Source organism: Canis aureus, chromosome 8 (assembly GCF_053574225.1).
Source record: "Canis aureus isolate CA01 chromosome 8, VMU_Caureus_v.1.0, whole genome shotgun sequence".
NCBI classification, from domain to species: Eukaryota; Metazoa; Chordata; class Mammalia; order Carnivora; family Canidae; genus Canis; species Canis aureus.
In genome coordinates, this window is record NC_135618.1 from 36,814,202 (window position 1) to 36,836,838 (window position 22,637).

Consider the following 22,637-nt stretch of genomic DNA (forward strand, 5'->3'; position numbering starts at 1 on the left):
CTAAAATTTGCATCCGATTCACCCCGCTTGCTTCTGGGCCCTCTGTGGGTCTCCCCTCTCCCTCCCAGACCTGCATCTGTAGGGTGGGAAGTGTGGAAGGTGTGCAGAGTCCAACTGAAGTGTCTCCATTCACAGATGTTTTAGTCTCAGTTTCATGTGTGGGAGACAGAAGACAGGGGCAGAAATGTGTTTGGGATCCATAGAAATGACCCTCAGACCTACAGCTCCTTTCCTTCTCCTAAGAATGGCCTCCAGGTACCTCTCCTGTCACAGACAAGGTGGATGAGCAGGAGTAGAGAATCCAGCCCTGGTATTAAACTGTCTAGTCTTTGCCAGGAGGTTCTAAAAGTTGTCTGTATTCTGAGCCTATGCAATTTTGTACATAATTACATGGTCTGTTTCTGTTCCCTATTCTCTGCGTGTTACATCCACATGCAAGGACATATCTCTTCCCCAAGTATCTTCTTTTGGCTGCATTGTTGTCCTATGCTTCTCTGTCTAAGTACAGTAGTTGTTCATGATCGACCTGTCCAGCTGGCTGAATATTGTGGTTCCTTAATTTTCCCAACCTATTCTACAGTGGTCCAAACCAAACTAGTTCCTTCCTTTGAAAACAGATGAAGAAATATGTGCACATGTACACTAGAAAGACATGCACAGATGTTTGTGGAAATCCTATTTGAAATAGCCTCAAACTGAAAATGATCTCAAATGTCCCTAAACACTGAAATGGATAGACCGTGGCATATTCTTACAATGGAATACTGTACAGCTGTGAAGATGTAAATAAATCCCCGCTGCTTGTGACACGGCTACACCACATAAACGTGATGTTGAGCCAAAGAACCAGACACAAAAGAGCACATAATGTAGGTTTCCATCTATATAAAGTTAAAAACAAGCAAAACTAATATATGGTATGAGAAGCCAGGATGATGGTAGACTCATGAAGGAAGGATTTATGAAGTAATGATTGGAAGAATACCACAGGGCTTCTGGGGTGCTGGGATTGTCCTAATTCTTTATCTAGTGGCACATACATAGATGTGTTCACTATGTGATCATTCTTTGCACTGTACACTTTCATGCATTTTTCCATATGTATATGAGTTTAATTTAATTTATTTTATAAAAAGATATTTATTTTTTTAGAGAGACTCTGTGTGTGTGTGTGTGTGTGTGTGTGTGTGTGTGTGTGAGGTGGAGAGCAGGAGAGGGAATCTGAAACATTTTAAAAGATTTTTAAAATACTCATTAGGACCTTAAGGTGACATAAATAGAAGTATAAGCCAGTTGAGAATGAGAAAATACAGATAACAGTAGGAAAGTTAATTGTTGCTTAGTTCGAGGGACATATGGGTTTGAAATGGCAGGTTAAAATGGGAAAGGTTAGTGATAAGCCTAGTGATGAAATAGCAGGAACAAGATGTAAAGTATGAGAGAGAGTGGCAGGTGGATCAAGGTCTGAGAGGAAGGGAGAAGGTGAGGGTACAAGATTGGCTTCAAAAGAGAACTTTATTTGAAGGGGAAAAAAGGAGATGAGAATGGGTATGGAGCTGACTGATTTGGTAGATAGGAAAGTTGAAAGTTACAAGATGGAACAAGAGGCCTCAGTTTCTGCTAAGAGAATGTCCTCCCCCCCCCCCCCCCCGCTTTTCTTCCTTTAACTGTCATTCCCCACATTATTCCACAGATTATTCTTCCAGAGTCTGGCTGTAGAGTGGAAGAATATGACATGAGCCTTTCTTTCTTGAAGATCTTGAAAGGAAGCTCCCAAATGAGTTTTGTTCAGGGAGGTAGAGTGATAGAAGGATATTGCCAAAGACAGAACTTAAAAGCAAAGTATCACTGCTTTTGGGGTCTGCAGTGGGGTCCTCTCCTGGATACTTCTCTGCCTACCCTCACACCTGCCCCTATGCTCCAGGGGCCAGCTGACCTGACTGCAGTGGAAATGCTCTGGAGTCCAGCCTTGCTTCCATATTCACATATTCTAGAATGATCAATGTTTATTACACTCCAGGGGGAATGAGGATACATGCACAGGATATGATATTGCCCTTTGGCACAAAGACACCAAAACAACAACAAAATCAAAAACCTGTCCGGAGGATGGGCTTTCTGGTACAGAATAACATTATCAATAGTCCTGTACAATTCCTCTTCATAGCTTGAGATGAGCAGCTCAACTATCTAGCCTTCAGACTATCTTGGAGTCTTGGCTTCTGATCTCCTGTGATAAATGACTTGGATGACAACCAACCATCTGTCAGGAAAAAGCAATGGTGGCCAGGATTTGTAAAGGACATCTGAATAATGGAAACAAAGATGACCTTTGATTTACAGCAAAGAGCTTCTGGAGCCAGTGTTCTCAAACTGCTCTCTTTTAGACAAGTCTGTGCTCTATATTTGTATAACCTTGACCAGACCTTGACCCTTTCCCATTTAAATCAGATCTTCCTGTTAGCCTCAATCACACCATTTCCTTTGTTTCTGTAAAAGCACTTATTCGTAGTTACATATATATTTCTGAGATTATTTAACTACTTTCTCCTTTTCTAGAGTTTTCCCAAGAGGCATCAGTTTTGTCTCTTTTGCTTGACTCTGTGGGTGCACACGAGGTAGTCAGTAAATATTTGAGTGAATAAATGAATGGATGACTCCAAGGGTAGTCTGCCCTAACCTTTTGTCTCTAAGGAGACAGGAAATTGCTGGAAGCATGTTTGTTCTGGGTTCTACTCAGGGCAAACACTCAGGTTGCTTAACACCCATTCTGCCTTTATCTTGGCTGGCAATCTTTGGCTAAAGTTGTATCACGTGGGCGGAATCTGATCCTTGAAGTCCAAGTTTCCTATCTCGAGCTTCATTTATAGTGGGCATGCAACTCAGCTCTGACTAGTAAGGAGCTATCTATTCTAGTCGGGGGGCAATCTGCTGGGGATATCTGGTACAAGTTTCTCTAGAAGGGATGGTATTTTTCTGCCTCTGGACATCACTGGGTTTGGACATGACAGGAGCTGCTGAGATGAAGCCAGCACTTGCGCAGAACGAGGCCAACATGCTCTCAGAGTAAGGGGGCAGGTGCCAGGGGTGGCTGGCAGGAGCTGGCAGCTGCCTCAGCTCTGCACTTCTTACCCGAGGTAATAGTTCTCACAGATTAAGGTGGTGAGCTTTCTAAATACATTTTACATGGCATACAACACAAATACACATGCATGTAATATACAAAAAACATAAAACTTTCACAGGACAATACCACTCCTACTCTGTGCAAGGTATTTCTCCTTTTTTCTTCCAGTCCACTATTGCATTTTTTAAAAGAAATAATTGAGTGGGGCACCTGGGTGGCTCAGTTGGATAAGGGTCCAGCTCTTGATTTCAGCTCAGGTCATGATCTCAGGGTTATGGGATCATTCAGCCCCTGTCAGGCTCTCCGCTCAGCCGGGAGTCTGCTTCAGATTCTCTCCCTCCCTCTCCCTTTGCCCCTCCCCACCCCTGTGAGCTCTCGCTCTCTCTCTCTAGAAATAAATAAATGAATAAATAAATAAATAAATATTAAAAGCTATAATTGAGGCACCCCAAAATGATTACACCACTCCCCCAAAATGTGTGTGACTATGCTTTAAAAATTTGGGGCTTTTCTGGTACTTTTTCTGCAAATTCTATAGTCAGACTACCTGGGTTGGTATCCCAGCTCTGCCAGTTACTAGCTTTGTTAAATTAGACATGTTTCTTAACCTCTCTGTGATTTAGTTTTCTTCTATCTGGTAGGAATAAGAATGGTACCTACTTCCTAGGGTTGTTTAAAGGATTTAATGAGTTAATACATGTAAAGCACTTGGAATGGGCAACCATTGGGAAGTCTGAACAGAAAACTGGCACTATCTCACAAAGATAAATAAGGCATGGTCCCTGTCCTTACAGAGTTTACATTCCTATGGAAAAGATATTTTAATGCAAAAGTACTGGGATTAAGAAAAATACGCAGCTATCTAGGGCCATGAAGGAGAAACGTGCATTCCAGCCCAAGAAATTAAGTCTGATCTCCAGGAGGTAGGATTGTGAGATAAAAGTGAATTTGGAAAATTCTATTTACTGGAAAAATACAATAATTTTTAGAGTAATTTCAGGTATACAAAAATCAAAAGGAAAGTACAATACAGAGAATTCCTATGTATGCCCTCACCTTCACCCTCATAGTTTTCCCTATTATTAACATCTTGCCTTTGCGTGCTACATTTGTTGTGACAAGCCAATACTGATACACTGTTATTCACTGGTGTCCATAGTTCACTTTAGAGTTCACTGTTTGTCTCATACATTCTGTGGATTCCGCAAACCTAGAGTAACATGTATTCATCATCACAGTATCAAGTGGAATTTCACTGCCCTAAAAGCCCCCTGTGCCCTACCTATTCGTTCCTCTCTCCCTCCCTTGAAGTCCCTGGCAACCACTGATTCTTTTGTTGTCTCCATAGTTTTGCCTTTTCCAGAATTTCATAGAATTGGAACCATACAGTATGTAGACTTTTCAGATTGGCTTCTTTCACTTAGCAATGTCTACTTACTTAAAAAAAAAAAAACTTTCTAAATACAGAATACATTCAAAAGAAGAGCGAACAGAATTTGAGAGTTTCGTTTTGGCACTATTCAGGGCTTTGAGCAACTGATAAACATGACCAATTTTCTTACAAGCAACTACTTTATAGTATTTGTTGAATAAATATGAATAAATTCCCAGCAGTACGACTGCAACATTAACGCATGCTCAACATGTATCTGTTGAACTGAACTCTAGTCCTAAATCCTTGATTATACTTAGGAAATTCCCAGTTCTTCCTGGCCATTCATTCATTAGGAACAGACCACTCTTCGTGGATTGAACTTTTTCTATATGTAGGCACTACACTAAGCATTTGATAGACATCAAATCAGCTTTACCAATAATCCTTCGAGTTAGGCATTACTATTCCAGCTTTATAGATGAAGAAACACTCTCAGAAATGTTAAGTAACTTGCCAAAGTCACAAAGCAGATAGAGTGCATCTTTCGTTTATACTCAGATGAACCTTATTTCCAGGTTCTTGGGGTGGAGGGGGGCACTACTGATGAGTATACACCAGCAGTTGTCGTAGAGTCTTCTGTGAAAGCCCAGTACTCAAAGCCTTCTCTGATGCCCTCAAACAGATACCTATGTGGTGATACTCAGGCCAGTCGGCTCATTGCTCCCAGTGTGCCCTATCTTCCACACTGAGGAATTCCCCAAACTATATATATTTTTTAATAATAAATTTATTTTTTATTGGTGTTCAATTTGCCAACATACAGAATAACACCCAGTGCTGATCTCGTCAAGTGCCCCCCTCAGTGCCCGTCACCCATTCACCCCCACCCCCTGCCCTCCTCCCCTTCCACCACCCCTAGTTCATTTCCCAGAGTTAGGAGTCTTTATGTTCTGTCTCCCTTTCTGATATTTCCTACCTACCCCAAACTATATATGAGGACTTTTTTTTTTTTTTTTTGTCATTGTTTCCTACATGGAACAGAGGCTCATCATAATAGGTGTCACTGCTACTGGCAATCCTTGAGATGTAAATGACAGCTCCAGAGATAAGGCAGATATATAGTTCTGTAATGCCAGGGAAATTAGCCCATTGTTCACCATTGTAGGAGCAAAGAAGGGCACTCAAAGATCAGGGAGGGCTTTGTAATTCATCAAAGATCATTAGACATTTCCACCTACAATTAGATATGAGAAATACCTGATCTTCTCCACTGCTTCCAACTTCTGATCCAATAAGCACCACCTTCCCAAGCAGGTGGACAAGCCTTGTAAATCAAACATATCCGCCTGCCAAACGTGGTATAAGCAGACAGAGCATAACCAAAGCAGCATCGCGAAGACAAATTACTTTACCTGAATGAACACAATTTATAAAGGTACTGATCCTGATTCATTTCTTTACGGTCTCCCTGCTTCTTTGTGCAATTTCCCAGAACTACATATTTTTCACATCTGACCAAGTGAAACTTAAAAACCACCTTGGTGTCATGATGGCAGTAACAGACATTTCAGAGTCAGGGCTTGGTCTGAGACTCTGGATGGGGAAACAAGGCTTATGCAACAATTCCAAGATCATCCTAGATGAGCCCTACATTAATAAGCCGAACCCTTCTTATAGTAATAAAGTCTTCTCAATCCTACACCTTTGTCATCTATACCTGCATCTTCTACCACTGTTTTGATTTTTTGAGTGGTAACCTTTTTTTTTTTTTAAGATTTTATTTATTTATTCATGAGAGACTCACAGAGAGAGGCAGAGACACAGGCAGAGGGAGAAGCAGGCTCCCTGCGGGGGAGGCATGGGGGGCATGATGTGGGACTCGATCCCAGGACCCCAGGATCACGCCCTGAGCTGAAAGCAGACGCTCAAGTGCTGAGCCACCCAGGTGCCCAGAATAGTAACCCTTTCACCAAAATGTCTTCGGCATGAACTCTAATTGACTAATTTGAATCCAAATTCAGCTTTTCTTTATCTGAATTGCAGTGAAATATTTCTATTGTCTGCGTGAATTCCACACCTCTTTGATCCCCTACAACTCACTTGTCTCATTAACCACCATATTCTGGTCATTTACTGACAGAAGAAACCTAGAATCGTCGAGTCAGAAGGAAGTGTATCCGAGGCATTCTTGTGCTCCAGGCTGTCCCTGTCATGTGCTGGCACCTCTGCTGACATGGTCTCCACAATGGGAAGATCCCCGCCTTGAGAAAATGAGAGTCTTCCAGTTCCTGGCCTTCCCAGCAGGGGCAGGGGGTGGGGTGTAGTGGTGTGGGGGTGTAGGGAAGTCTAGTCACCACACAACTAGTTAGTGGCTGTCAGGATCAGAACCTAAGATGGCTCTGTCCAAGCCCTTGTGTTCAGCCTAGTGAAGGGATCTGAGGAAGAACTAACTACCTTCTATCCTTTCCCTTTTATTCACTTAATGAGCAGAGACAGGAGCACGTAGCACTGCCCTACGACATGGAAATCAGTATATATTTGTTCACTGACTGATGAATGACATCGACACCCAGCTGTCCACGTTCACCCTCATTACAAAACCCAAGAAGGTATGACCTCCATGCCCCCACAATTCCCCCTCCTCTTCCCCTGCCCAGCCCAGGAAGAAGCTGTGCTGAACAATGGTGGCCATGGCCATTGTGGGGGAAGCTAAGGAAATGATGAAAGGCTTTGAAAGACAAGCATGTGAAGAAAGGAGGAAGTGAGGGGGGAGAGTCACGGTGGAGAGGGATGAGGAGGGAAGAGAGGAACGAGAGAGGAACGTGGTTGGGTAGAGAGGCTGGGGGCAGGACTGGAATCATCCACAGCCATGGCCCCCCACCAGGGTCTGAGAGACTGCCCTCTTCTCTTCCCTTTCGCTCCTGCAGAGAATATCATTCCACCTTATGTCCTGGTCATACTTAAAGAGATGATGTGCATAGATGTGTGTACGGACTGATGTACACACTCACATAGGTACCTACGGGTCTATTTACCTATATGCCTCCAGTTGACACCTGTTCCAAAACTGGACTCTACTGAATACAGCCACTCAAACTCGGTGCCCTTGGGAGCTTGCACACTTGAAATTAGACACCGACTCAAGGGTAACGGTTAGCCTCAGACTTGGCAGGTGCCCTTACCAGACCTAAGAGCTGAGAAGGGCTAAGCCCACTTCCTTATTTCTCCTCTTCCCAGCTCGCCTCAGTTGTCACTCTAACACCTCTTCCTGCAGCTGTCCTTTGCTGAGCGTCTCCTGTATCCCAGGCCCGCTGCCATAGATTGAGTCGCGCAAACCCGAACTCAGCCCCAAGAAGGCACCGTTTCAGCTCTCAGAGTTTTCACACCCAACAGAACCTGTGGGCTACTTGCAAAGGCCAGGGGAGACTTTAGTTGTGAAAATGCTCTGAATAAGCTGTATCTGAGCTAATATTATGCTGTGTTGTACTTCAGTGTTGTATATAACAGAGCTCATGAGGGAGCTTACCGCTGAGAGGAAGCAGAATGTAACAGCACTTGGCACCTTCTGGACCGCATGACAAGTGGGAGGTCTGAACAGCAATCCAGGTGTGAATACATGGGAGACCACGAGCATCAGGTTCCCAGGGTGAATGGGGTTATGAAATGAAAGCTGCTTTCTTTTGCTTTTGCTTTATCATTTTTGCTTTTTGTGACACACCAAAAAAACAAAACAAAACAAAACAAAACACACAACAACAAACAACCCCAAAGGAAACCAAATTCAGATTGCTACTTATTCTCAAGGGGCCCAGATACCTGTTCCCTGCTTATCAGGAAATTAAAAGTATCGGTTGCCCTAGTAACAGAGGCCTGGCTGCTGGAGACCTGGGGGGTGGAAGGTAGGGCTAACGTTGTTTACCAGCATGTTCTGGGGAAGGAGGTGGAACCGTCACCCACAGCACTAACCAGAGGAAACTGCCTGTTCCCCAAGGTTGTCACAAAGCTTCCTGCCAGAGCCTCTGACTTTACAACTGAGGTGGGCCGTCACCTCAAAGTCTTTCCATAAATGTAGACAGGAGGGTTTGAGAGTGACCAAGCACTTGCCGCCTCCCTGTTTGGACCCCAGCTCCTTCATGCTGGCTGGGGTGGGGTTGCAGGTGGAGACAGCACCAGGCTTTTGTTTGGTTCTGGGTTTGGGTTTGTTTTTTTCAGGCCTTTGAATTTCTGTGTTTAAACCCTGGGTCTCCTGTGGGAAAGCTATGGGATTCCTTCCCTGTAACAGGCAGGCAGGCTATAATGACCACCAGCTGAGGGTCATGGAACTGTCTTTCCCATCCATCTTCATTTTCCCCTTCCCTTTTGGGTTCCCGGGATCCCTTTACCCCTCCTCTTGCATGGCCGGCCGAAATTCAAAACTCTTTTTTATTTGGCAAAGCAATTTTGCTTAATTTGTGTCATGTGTGGCTCTCTAAACCAAATCCTGGGACATAATTTTTTAGAATCAAGTGCTAGGCAAGTGCTTTGCTGACAACAATGACGAAAGTTCCCTAAAAGTGATTCTGCCTCCAGCTTTAATATAATATAACGCATCCCCACCCCTCCTTGGCTATACTTGTTCTTTACTCGGCATTCCCTTGTTTCTCAAGATAACCTTCAACAAATGAGACAGACAGTTCAACAGGACAATAGACCTGTCCTACCCTCTTCTATAGACTTCATGAATCTCCAGTGCATTGCTCCCCTCACAGGCCGGGTTTTTTTTTTTTTTTTTTTTTTTTAAATTCGATTTGCCAACATACAGTATAACACCTGGTGCTCATCACATCATGTGCCCTCCTCAGTGCCCATCACCCAGTCACCCCATCCTCCCACCCCCCTCTCCTTCTGCAACCCTTTGTTTCCCAGAGTTAAGAGTCTCTCATGGTTTGTTTCCCTCCCTAATTTTTCCCACTCAGTTCCCCCCTTCCCTTATGGTCCCTTTCACTATTTCTTATATTCCACATGAGTGAAACCATATGATGATTATCCTTCACTTACTTCACTCAACATAATACCCTCCAGTTCCATCCATGTCGAAGTAAATGGTGGGTATTTGTCATTTCTAATGGCTGAGTAATATTCCACTGTATACATAGACCACATTTTCTTCATCCATTCATCATTCGATGGACACCGAGGCTCCTCCCACAGTTTGGCTATTGTGGACTTTGCTGCTGTGAACATCGGGGTGCAGGTGTCCTGGCATTTCACTGCATCTGTATCTTTGGGGTAAATCCCCAGCAGGGTAATTGCTGGGTCATAAGGTAGCTCTATTTTGAACTTCTTGAGGAACCTCCACACTGTTTTCCAGAGTGGCTGTACCAGCTGGATGTAGCTTGTAGGAAAGCTTTTGCTTTCTTGGGTAAAAAAGAGACATGCTCAACTGGCAGGGCGCCTTGGCCATTTCTTATTTCCTGAAATACTGATAGTATGCCTGGAAGTACAGCAGCCACCTTGGGACCATGAGGCACAAGAACAAGGGTAAAGAAACAATCTGTTAAAATATGGTTTAATAGAAGGATAGCAAGAGCCTGGGATACTATGGCAACCTTGAGTAGTGGACCAACCTGGGACTAACCAGTAATGTGAAATGAATAGGCCTCCATTTGTTTATGTCATTGGGCCTTTTGTTATGCACACTTAAATGCAGTCCTAACTGATACATAGTTTTTGCTCTTAAGAAATAGTCAGTGGCTCAGTGTATACGACTTGACATCACTCTTCATTGTAAATCCAGGACATGAAAAAATCCTGTCTGCTCTACCACCAAATACATCCAAGGAGGTGCCTGGCTGGCTCAGTCGGTAGAGCATGCAATGCTTGATCTTGGGGTCATGAGTTCAAGCTCCACATTGAGTGTAGAGCTTACTTAAAAAAAAAAACAAAAAAAAAAACTAAAAAATACATCCCAGATTTCAACCATTTCTCTTGCCCTACTATTAACCTAGATTAAGCCACCATCATTTCTCACTCAGAATATTGCTGGCACTCTGCTGTCTGTTCTCCACAGAAGCCAGGGTGGTTACACTCAAAGGTAAATCAGATGGGATTACTTCTACCATCAAAACTCTCCGGTGTTGTCAGGTTACCCCGAGTAGAGGCCAAAATCCTTAAAGGACCTACAGGACACCTGCACGATTTAGCTCCTATTTTTTTTGTCATTTTGTTTGGTTTCTATTACTCTGCTTTGCTATTTTCTTCTCCAGAATCTCATCTACTTCTATGCTCATCCAGTGAATTTTTCATTTTGAGTATTTCATTTTTCAGCTCTTGAGCTTCCCTTTTTTTCTTGGTTTTTCTCTTCAATTGTACTCACGATTCCCTTACATCCTTGAACATACTCATGAAAGCGGCTGCGAGGCCCTTGTGTGTTAATCTCTGTCACTTCTAGGCCTGTTTCTAGACAGAAGTTTTTCCCCTGATTCTGAGTCACATTTCCTGTTTTGTTAGCATATATAATAATTATCATTGGATGTCGGATGCTGTAACTATTGTGTTGACGCATGTTTAGAGTATGTGGGCAGGCAGTTCATTTACTTACAGATTGACTGGAGCATTTTGCAGCTCATGTTTCAGCTTTGTCAGGGAAGGGCTGGAGTTGTCTTCAAGGGCCAGTGTGTCCTTTACAAGCATTGAGCTTTCTGAGATATCAGTTTAATTTCCTCGCTGCTTAACCAACACTTTCCACTCTGGCCAGTCTGACAGAGAGAGAGAGAGAGAGGAAGGAAGGGAGGGAGGGAGGGAGGGAGGAAGGAAGGAAGGAAGGAAGGAAGGAAGGAAGGAAGGAAGGAAAAGAAAGAAAGATAGGAAAAAAGAAAGAAAGAGAGAGCGCGTGAGCACACAAGCAGGAGGAACAGCAGGCATCTGGAGAAGCAGGCTCCCCATGGAGCAGGGAGCCCGATTTGGTGCTTGATCCCAGGACCCTGGGATCACAACCTGAGCTGAAGGCAGACACTTAACCCACGAGCCACCCAGGCATCCTGCCCTGGTGTTTGTTCAGTTTTCAGCTGTCTGATGGCGAGTTGGTTTGTTTGTTTTTATCATTGTTGTCTATTGTTCTGGAGCTACACCCTGTGTACATACAGCTTTGCATTCAGCAGAAGATCCAAGGGAGGACCACACAGGTTTCTGAAGCTCTTTTCTTGGATTGCTCTGTCAGCTCTGGTATTCCATAGCACAATTTCATACAGCTCCAACAGCTCAGTGAGACTTCCAGACTCTTCAGTTTCCCCTCCCTTGTGTTGCAGTCTGAAATTATCCCAAAGCAGAAATCTGGGGTCGCAGTGGGGATCACCTCATCTGTTTTCCTTCACTCAGAGCTCACAATCCTGCAAAATGTGTTGCCTAACATCTGAAAACATGGTTTCGTATATTTAATCTAGATTTCTAGTTATGGCATGAGGTTACTCAGTTGTAACAGGAAGTGGGCACAAACATTTCTTTTTTTTTAATGATTTTTTTAAAATTTCATTTTGCCATTTTTACCTTCACATGACATGATTTATAATGATGCTGAGAAGGGAGGTGAAGGTGGCAACAGCTCTTTGGAATATGGTTATAGCTCAAGTGGATTTAAAAGTTATGAAGAGCAGAGTGACTCAGAGCACTGGTCCCCAGGTCCTTCCTGCACAGCAACCACCAAAAGCAAGTATGTGTTCAGGCTGTGTAGAAGACAGAGTATCTCATGTTTGTTTCCTTTTTCAAGTTTTTGTTGAGATTCTAGTTAGTTAACATATATGGTTAGTTGTTGGTTTCAGGTATAGAATTTAGTGATTCATCACTTACATATAACACCCAGTGCTCATCACAAGTGCCCTCCTTAATACCCATTGCCCATCTAGCTCATCTCCCACTCACCTTCCATCAACCCTCAGTTCGCTGTCTGTCATTAAGAGTCTCTGATGGTTTGATTCCCTCTTTATTTTCCTTCCCTTATGTTCATTTGTTTTGATGAGTGACTATCTCAGGTTCCCTCCAGGGTCCTGGCCCCCCTCTTCTACAGCATGAGCCCCTGATAATGGTTTCCTTCTCACCTGTTGCTGGCTCCCTTTCCTCCTTCCTCCCCCAATTCTCAATTCTGCAAGTGTAGCAGCCCATGCACTGGCCCCACTAGCAAAGCAGAGGCACTTTCAGTGCCCAACACCCACCCTCGAAAGTAGCAACATGTGAAGCTCTCAGCCCACATCCTGTATCTGAGCAAAGTTCTCACAGGTGGTTCAACCCAGGCAAGGCTTTATGCAACATCTTTGAGCTTACCACCAGTCTAGCAACCACCAAATTTGGGCTCCCAAGAGGTCATTCATTCATTCATCCATTTATCTACACTGAACCACCAATGATGGCCCTACTGGGTACAGGGGCCGGCTGGAAGTACACAGATGAATCATCTCTTCTGTCATTCATATGCTTGTTTATTTAACAATGACTTACTGAGATCCTATGCTTTCTGAAGCACACATCCTGGCCATATGGTGGGAGCAAGAAGCAATCTTGACCTTGCATTCCACAGGAAGGGAGAAGGCTTAGAGCGTATTATTCAACTACACACGAAGTCCAAGGGACGTACAAGAGATTTTTAGTTCAGGTTGGACAGTGACTTCTCACACAGAGGGGTTCTCTCAGACAAGGTGGGTCTTTGGGCATCTCCTTTGGTTGGTTCCTTCTTAGTTCTTTTTTTTTTTTCTTTTTAGATTTTATTTTTATTCATGAGAGATACACCGAGAGAGGCAGAGACAAGGCAGAGAGAGAAGCAGGCTCTCCGCAGGGAGCCCAATGCGGAACTCGATCCCAGGACCCCGGGATCATGACCTGAGCCAAAGGCAGACACTCAACCACTGAGCCGCCCAGGTGGCCCCTCCCTAGTTCTTTTGGGGCTGGGAGTTTTCAGTTAGGCTGAGTGCCTCACAGGTGCACTCTTCTCACCAAGAAGCAAGTCCCTCTCTCAAAACCTGCTCTCTCCTCTCTTCCCTCCCAGGGCTCTGTCTTGTAGACAGGCCTTTCTTACGATGCCTCCTGTGTGTTCCCAAGGCTGACATATGCTGAAAAAGCCCATGCCTTCCTCTGCCTAGAGGCACATAAACAAAATGCCCCTTATTGTTACACCAAGTTTAGGCCTGAACCAGGTCCCAGAAAGCAAGGTGGGGAGGTGCCAAGCCTTAGGAATGCATGCATGTTGGGGCAAGCAAGGAAAACCTATCTTGCCATATTTAAAACAGAGTGCTTCTTCCTCATTTTTTATGCATTTTCTCCTTGGACTTTCCCTGGGGTTCTCCCTCTGCTTCCTTCTTTTTTGGGGGTCCATACCTATTTTCACAATGAGCCAGGTTATGGACTCATTCCTCTCTCCCTATTTATCCTCCCAACTTTTCAGAGACAATCCTTATCCCAAGAAAAGACTTGAGAGGCTGGAGGAGACTACCTCCCCGGGCGCCTCCCCAGTGTTGAGCCGCCTGCCAGCCACCTCCAGAGGGCTGGGGCTCCCGTCCAGGCAGTGGGTGGTTCAGGGGCGTGGGGGTCGCTCAGGTCTCCGTCGGGACAGCGGCACTGCCTCCGTTGCTTCGATGATTAATAAAACGCCATCTTCCATTTTTATTCCCTTCTTTGGCAGAGCAGGCTTCTGAATTTCCTCCTCAAGCCAATCACTAAAGCATATGTTTTTTGACCAAACCTTGGATTAATAATATGGTTTACTCCACTTTTAGGGATTCTGATTTTCTCTGGGGTTTCAAACAGAGCTAGGTTTAGCCTTCTTAGTCCCTTGTAAGCCAAGGTGACCCAGGACTGGCATCTAAGTCTGACCTGACCGTGTAGCCCACCCCCCCCCCCCGGTGGCCCAATGGTTGAGCATCTGTCTCTGGCTCAGGGTGTGATCCCGGGGTTCTGGGATCCAGTCATGCATCAGGTTCCCCACCTGGAGCCTGCTTCTCCCTCTGCTTCTCTCTCTCTCTCTCTGTCTGGCTTCATGAATAAATAAAATCTCTAAAAAAATAAATCTGACCTTACTAACCAAAAGTGGATGTCCTCACATCTGGCAATTCTCAGTTGCTGTGAGGCCCCCAAAGGCTCTTGCTGCGCCGTCTGCCCAGGAAGACCATATCCATCCCCAACACTTCACTGATGGGTGAATGCTGAATATGTTTCTAACTTTTCTTCTGCACCCTGGTCATGCCCAGACCCTCTTTCTAATTCTATCTCAAAGTTCACTGCCCCCCCCCTACTTTTTTTAAACTTTTAATTTAAATTCCAGTTAGTTAACATACAGTGTAAGATTAATTTCAGGTGTACAATATAGTGGTTCAACACTTCCATATGACACCCAGTGCTTATCACAAGTGTCTTCCTTCATCCCCATCACCTATTTCCCCTATTTCCCCCACGTCCCCTCTGGTAACCATCAGTTCATTCTCTAGAGTTAAGAGTCTGTTTCTTGGTTTGCCTCTCTCATCCCTCCTTTGCTCTTTTGTTTTATTTCTTAAATTTGATATATGAGTGAAATCATAGGGGATTTTTCTTTCTCTGACTTTTTTTTTTTTTAAGATTTTACCTATTTATTCATGAGAGACACACAGAGAGAGGCAGAGACACAGACAGAGGGAGATGCAGGCTTCATGCAGGAAGCCCAATGTGGGACCCGATCCCGGGACTCCAGGATCACACCCTGGGCCGAAGGCAGATGCCAAACCGCTGAACCACCCAGGGATCCCTTTTCTCTGACTTTTTAAAAAAGATTTTATTTATTTATTCATGAAAGACACACAGAGAGAGGCAGGGACATAGGCTTCTTAGGAAGCCCGATGTGAGACTCGATCCCAGGACCCCAGGATCACGCCCTGAGGAAAAGGCAGATGCTGAACCACTGAGCCACCTAGGTGCCTCTCTCTGACTGACTTATTTCCCTCATCAAAGCTCAGTTTCCAGAGGAAGCCAACCTGATTCCTGCCTGAGCACACCCCTTCGTTCCATTCACCAGTCTGCATCTCATTTGTACTGCTGTGCTGCTTAGACACAATCCTCTGCTCCTTCCTCCTGGATCTTACACAGGTTCCCCACTATGTCCTCCTTCCAAGGTTCTGTCAGAAGCCATAAATGAAGATTGACAGATTGGACTCCATGAAAACATTTTTATAATCGCACAAACACAATATAAACAAACTATGATGGAAAAATATGGGGGAAAATGGAAATAAATATGAGAGAAAAGATCAACTTATGTAATACAGAGAGAACTCCTAAAAGGCAATACCAAAAAATGGACAATCTGATAGGAATGGACAGAAAACTCAGAGTAGCAATAATATTGGCCAATAAATGTATGAAAAACTAATTTCTAAACCTTTAATTTTAATATAAGAAGGTGTCATTGTTTAATATAAAAGATATAGAAGTGATAATACCCATTATTTGTTAGAATGGGAGTAATGGGTATACTTCATACACTGGTGGAACGAATATAAACTGAAGCACATTTTGAAGAGTGGTATAGAAATAGTAAGTGTGTGTTCTTTTATACAAACTCATTGCAGTATTGTCTATTACTGTGAAATTTAGAAACAACATCAGTGGGAGATTGTAGCCATTAAAAGAGCATAACATTGACATATCTAAATTGATGACATGTGAGAATGCTTGATCTTAAATTGTTGAATGTGTGTGGACGGAGATGGAGACAGAGGCAGAGAGAAAGAATAAAGTTAGGAATGATAAATACTAAACATTAATACTGGGGTTTTGGGGGGGAGAATGAGTAGTTACTTTCATTTTCTTCCTTATATACTTTCATATTCTTTAGGGTTTGGTTGCAATGCACATTTGCTATACTTGTAATTTTTTTTCAAATTTCCAGTTTGAGGAAAAAAGAAACAATTTGTTTATGTATTTGTGTCTTGCACTAAGAATATGAGATATTAGAAAGCTGGAACCAAATCATATTTATATTTATAAAGTAGCTGGCATAAATACTCCATTTATATATATATGCAAATATATAATTTTTTTTTGAGAGAGAGAACACACATACATGCAAGCTGGGGTGAAGGGGAGAGAGGAGGGGTGGAGAGAGAGGGAGAGAATCTTAAGCAGGCTCTATGCTCACTGTGGAGCCTGATGCAGGGCTCAATCTCACAACCCTGAAATCATGAACTGAAATAAAGAGTCAGACACTTAACCGACTGAGCCACCCAGGTGCCCCACCTATTCACATATTTTGAACTGGTTATCTTTTACACATTTTAAAGATTGGTACTCTATTTAGCATATCCTCATTTTATATAGTATTATATTTAGTTGTATTTACATATTTGCCTCCCTAAGTGGAGTCAAATTCCTTGACGCAGATCAGATGCATCCCTTATAAGCTCCTAGGAGTTCGTTGCAAAATGTAGCTCTCCCATAAAGTTTGTTGTACTTGCTGGATACTGAGTGATTAAAAGTCTTACTCCCTTTCCAAACTTTAACCCCTTCAGCCATGTTCTCTTCCTCTTCCATGGTGGAGCTTTGAGTTTAGAACATACTACTGCCTGTTTGGGAAAGAGCACAAGTCTGAGAAGGAATGTCCTCAGCTTAGGCTTTGAGTTCAGATAGGCAGTGTAACAGTAGATCAGAATCCACAGCTTGGACCTGGAATGAGACTTGTTTAAGGTCTATAAACAATTGTCATGACCTTGAAGGTAACAGGATCCCAGCCGGGCTGGCAGCAGGCAGAGAGCTGGGCAGAACGGGACACAGGAGCCTGGGGGAGGGCCATCTTCATATACTACGGCTGCTCTGTTCTGACATTCCTTTGCAACCATCTGCCTTGTTTTCTTACTGATTACGCTGGTTCTGTTCTACTGGTGGGTTTTCCATAGGCTTTTAAAATAATAACTGTGATAATTTTGATTACCATTTTCTGTGCATAGTCTGAATTAAGGGCTTTTTCTCATATGTGTAGTAGGGAAACACTGACTCTACCATAATCCTTCATTACAAAAGCATCAGTTTTAATTTTCTAAATGAGAATAAATCTGATCCTGTGCCCTTAACTCCCTGGGCTGATGAGAAATACAATCTCAATCATGAGTAATGCTCCCTCCCCCCACTCCAACAGTTGATCTCATTTTAGTCCATATATTCAGGAGTTCCCATAGTCATTGTTGCTATGCTCCTGCCCAAGCCTACCTATTGTTCTAGAGGCAGGTGGTTTGGTGGCCCCTTCATCCCTGGGTCATAGGTATCCTATGGCCTCTTTGGTAGGTGGGAGCTGTTGCTGACTCACCAGCCAGGACAAGATGGTCAGAGTGGAAGCAGAGGGTTGGGGCCCCCTTGCAGACAGACCTCTGGAGAGGACTGGCCATGCTCTCCTGGAGTGGAGCCCAGAGCAGTTTGAATCTCCTGGAGTAGATGGCTGGGCAGCCGCCTTCCAGGTCTCAGCATCAACACTTTAAGTGACTTGGTTCAGGCCTCAGGTTACTAACTTGGGCTTTGAAATATTTTTTTTTCTTTGTTTCCAAGCTTGACTTATTTCAGAATAGGCAATGTGACCTTACTGTGTGCTTCCTATCCAGGAATTCTTGTGTAGGATTCTTGGAGGCTATATGAGCCCTCCAGATCGCCCCCTCCAGGCCTTCCCTTGACTTCCTCTCAGACCTTGAACTTGGCTTTGTTCTCCTGCAGCTGCTGACTTGTTACACAGACACACACACACACACACACACACACATTATTTTGTTCCATTGTTCCAGCAAGTGTGGCCTCATTTGTGCAATCTTGACCCTGCGGTGTAAGGCTGTCCTGTTCCTACTGTTTGTGAGGCCCTGAGCTAGGGTGCAAGCAAAGGTCTGTATATCGTATGTTTAAGTATTTAAAAGAGCTAACTGTTAAAATAGGATTTACAGCCTATATTAACAAATAGGATTTCACAACAGCCTAGAAGATCAGGTTTGGATTTAGCATTGTCAGATTCCTGGGAATTCTACACCAGCATGTGTTTGGCACTTAGCTCACGGGCAACCCCCCACTTCTCCTTTTCAGCTTCTCACAAAGCAGGGGCTTTACACGCATACTTGTGGGCAACTCAGTCTTTGCATCCAAGCTTCAAGTCTACCCTACCCCCATCCCCCAACACACACACACACAGACACACACACACACACACACACACACACACACACACCACAAGATCCTCTGGGCCAGGCATGTGTACATCAGCTTTGGGGACCACACTCAGGATGACAGTACCAAGGAAAAGGCCTATGCAGCCCTGACAGTGGGCACCAGGCTATTCGGGCAGGAATCCTGGGTATCTAGGTCATAGTTTACAAGAGGAGAGATGTGAGTTCCAGGTGGTCATGCTCTTAGCACTGGAATCGTGTCTCATGGTGAGAGGTGCAGCTGGAGGAAGACAGAGAAGAATCACCAAAAGCAGAGGGCAGCCAACTACAGCCCATAGATCAAATCCAGCCCACTGCCTGTTTTTGTAATTATATTTTTTGGGAACACAGCTATGCCCAATTTGTTGATATATTGACTATGGCTGCTTTCTCTCCACAGTGGCAGGGTTGGGAAGTTACAACAGACACAGTATGGCCTGCAAAACCTACAATATACCAGATGGTCCTTTATAGAAAAGTTGGCAGTTCTTTCTCTAAAGCATGGTCCCCAAATGAAGGACTAAGGCTGTCAGGGTGTAAGGCTGTTTCTGGGTCCAGACACCTTCATTTCACCATAAATTTCCCCTGATTCTCCTACCTCTCTTCTAATCTTTTCCTTCTAGAAGAATAATTTTTAACCTAAACTTTGAACTACACTTTCATGAGCCTATTTAATCCTCACAGCTTATGCAGGAGGTCATACAGGCCTGATATGCAGATGAGCTAAGTGGGGCTCAGGGAATGTAAGGTCATATATCTAAGGGGTGGCAGCACCAGAATTTTCTGCAGAGGAGTGGCTGCAGATGGCTATGCACTCCAAAGGGGAGTGAGAGCCATTCACTTGGGGATTTATTTCTGAGGGGCTTTGAATATTTCCTTATGGCTGAGAAAACACCAGATGTACGTCCCAAAGAATGGCGGGGGGGTGGGGGGGGAGCACTGCTGGAGTAGGGGAACTTAGTCCCCAAAGCTGCCTAAACACTGCCCTGGCTCTCAGATTTTCTTATGATAAGGTAGACATTACCTGGGACAACTTTCTGACTTTAGTTTAGTGGTTTCCTCGGGGCATTGTGTTCTCAAGAATCAGAAAAGCAGAATAATCAAGAGTACAGTCTAAAATCAGACTGCCTGGTTTCATATCTTGGCTTTGTTGCTAACTTACTGGCTGTGCAACCTTGGGCAAGTTATTTACCTTCTCTGTGCCCCAGTTTTCCCATCAGTAAGATGGGAATAATAAGCATATTTATCTCCCAGAGCAGCAGAGCTCTCAGCATCACTCTTCCCAGGACCGGCAGTTACTGTCATTTTTCCTGGATCGTCCTCTCACCAGATCCTTGGAACTACATTCTATGTGTCCCAGTGTCATCCACAAGGGATTTGCCCCTTGGAGTCAGCCATGTGCAGCACAGCCTCACACCAACATAAGGGCTAGCTGCCAGTTCAACCTAAAGCGGATCTTGTGTCAGTTAAATGCTTCACATATTTACTAGACGGCAACTGTGTGTCAAGCATGATGCTAGATGCTTTTCATTTATTAATTATGTAACCCTCACAACAAACACCACGAAGCAGGAGTTTTAAAGTTTTGAAAAACATTTTAAAGTTAAGAAAACTGAACCACAGAGAGGTTAAAAGCTTTCTTTGGCCCACAGACTAGCGAGTGCAGAACCCAGGAATGCTTGATCAGATAGGTTAATTGACACTTCAGTCTAGTTGGGAATCCAATGGGCAGGGTGTAAGGTCAAGCTCTCAGGACCTGAGTGCTTGCTGGAAGATATCACGGAAAAGAGAAATTTGGTTTGAATCCTGGCTCTGCCACCTTAGTAGTCAGGTGATCTTAGGCAAATGGCTTAACTTTTCAGAATATCACTTAAAGGTCAAATGAGATTGTTCTTTGTGCCAGTGACTGGAAGCAAAGCAGGGGACCTAGGGTGAAAATGGAACCATGAACTCTTTATTTCCAGCAAGAATTGGTGGAGTACAGAGGAAAAAAAGGGAGGCACGAGGGGAAAGTGGCCCTAGCAGAGCAGGCCATATCTGATTGATAACTGTTCCTTCTGCACCTGCCCCAGGTCTGCTCTTTCCTGAAAGGAGCCACCGAGTTGTGGAACATTGCCCCCACCTCTTCAAGGAGGTGCCCTGTGCCTAGAAGGGGAACTAGTGGATTTTGTATGTCAACCTTAAAAGCTTCGCCCTCAAGGTAAAGCCCTCTGCACTCCTTCTTCTGCTCAGTTGGGAAAGACAGAGTGCCTCCCAGTGCATTTGGTGAATTACAATCCCAGAAACACCTAAGAGAGGTAAGGCAAGGTGAGGCAAGACCAGGGAGGCCCTAAGGTTTCAAAGTGAGCCAATGACCTAGCTGCAGAATGTGGCAGTTGCAGGAGCCCCTCTGCTCCTGTGCAACTGCAGCTGGCTTCCTTTCTTCCCTAAATTCCTGCACCTTCTCATCCCCCCAACTCATGGAGACTCCCTTTTGGTCTCTTCCCCTGCTCTGCTCTGGTCCTGACCCAGCTCAAGGACCAGAGTGTAGTGATCTACACTACACTGGAGTTTCTTCCTCTCCTTTGCTCACCTCCTGCTTATAGCAAATATGTACAGGAGACAAGAGATCTTTCAGGCCATTAGGCTTCCGCCCCTGATCTTTGCATGCTTGGGTGTGGGTGGTAATTATGTACCAACCCCAGGGCCCTTCACTCTGTACTTCCACATCTTGAGCCCTATCTCTTTGCCCAGACACCTGCTATAAGAAAGGTGCTGCTGTATTTCTTATGACACTACAACCCACGCAAGTCCCAACTCAGACAAGCCTCCTCAGAAGGTGGTTGATAATAACTGAGGGCAGGGAGAGAGGGATGCTTGGAGTCCAAGATGTATTCTCCCTGATTCGGCAGTCCTAAAATCTTTCCTTGTAAACAAATAAGTCCACGAACCCCCCAAAGTCGCTGTGAGAAAGCCACTCTCCTATTCCCTCCTCCCCATGATTGGATCATCTTCCTCCCACCATCCTCCTGGATTCATCATCATAATAATAATTCTAAGAGATAGTACGATTATCCTATCATTAAATGGAGGAAATAGAGGCACAGAGAAGTTAGTGATTTGCTCATGGTCACACGGCTCATGGCAGAGCTGGGTTGTGAATTTGAGTAACATAGATTCAGGCCCAGAGCACTTAATGACTGGTTCGGGCAGGATGTTCCTTCCCTTGGCTGAGAGGAACCTCCAGTGTTGGACACAACAGTCACGCTGGGAAAGGAAGCCATTGCAGAACCCACAGGGGCCCTTTTCTTATTCTCTTCAGGTTGCAGAGTGCTCACCTCTGCTGGGGTACCAGCTCAGCCACCATCATCACTGCGGCTCCTGGGGTGGAGCACTAGTGAGAGTGCATTCTGTGCCAGGAGGTCCAAGAGTCTCTATCCCAGTTCCTTCCCACCCCCCTCACCCTCACTGAGTGCACCTTCTATGTCCATGTGGATGGGCACACCCATGAGGAGGCTTGTCAGATGGGCCTGATCTTTGAGCCAACTGCTCTTGCTGTAGCTTAAGCCATCCACCTGTTGGGTCCACTGGGGACTATAGGATAGAAGGATAGTTAGATGGAGGTTTTCCCTTAGAATACCGGCTGTCTCTTTGGATTTATAATTATGCGTGCTTCTGCCCTGCATGTAAAGGAGAAGCCCACCTTCTTGATCTGCAGAGATTGGGGCTGGAAGGAAGGCAGGTATCAAGTCCTTGTTCCTTCCCACAAATATGCTTCCAAAGGGTCTTACAAAAGGACCTAGAAGAGTGGCTGGACTCAGAACACTTAATTTACTTCCTTACCTCCTTGAGGAACTCTTCCCTCATCAGGTTTACATCTCCTAACTCCAGGGCTCAAACCCCACACAAGCTGTACTGGTTGTTTGAGGACAGAGCCTGGTGTCAGGATAGTCTGAGCATTCCACTTCCACACCCTCGAGGGTAAGAATAA

General features: G+C 44.5%; 1 protein-coding gene across 10 annotated transcripts in view; it reads left to right on the forward strand.

The window, feature by feature from the left end:
- LOC144318692 (uncharacterized) overlaps positions 1 to 22,637 on the forward strand; it is a 31,459-nt gene that overhangs the window by 4,929 nt on the left and 3,893 nt on the right. For 2 of the 10 annotated variants that reach the window (XR_013384743.1, XR_013384744.1), the window contains exons 2-4: positions 6,993 to 7,111; positions 20,740 to 20,867; positions 22,538 to 22,627. Coding sequence is in view for 1 of the 10 variants with exons in the window: in XM_077905861.1 (XP_077761987.1) it covers positions 20,740 to 20,867; positions 22,538 to 22,627 (218 nt within the window). In the remaining 9 variants the exon portion in view is untranslated. Of the gene's footprint in view, positions 1 to 6,992; positions 7,112 to 7,994; positions 8,109 to 20,739; positions 20,965 to 22,537; positions 22,628 to 22,637 lie in introns of all 10 variants that reach the window. The other 8 variants (XR_013384741.1, XM_077905861.1, XR_013384750.1 and 5 more) reach the window with 5 other exon arrangements.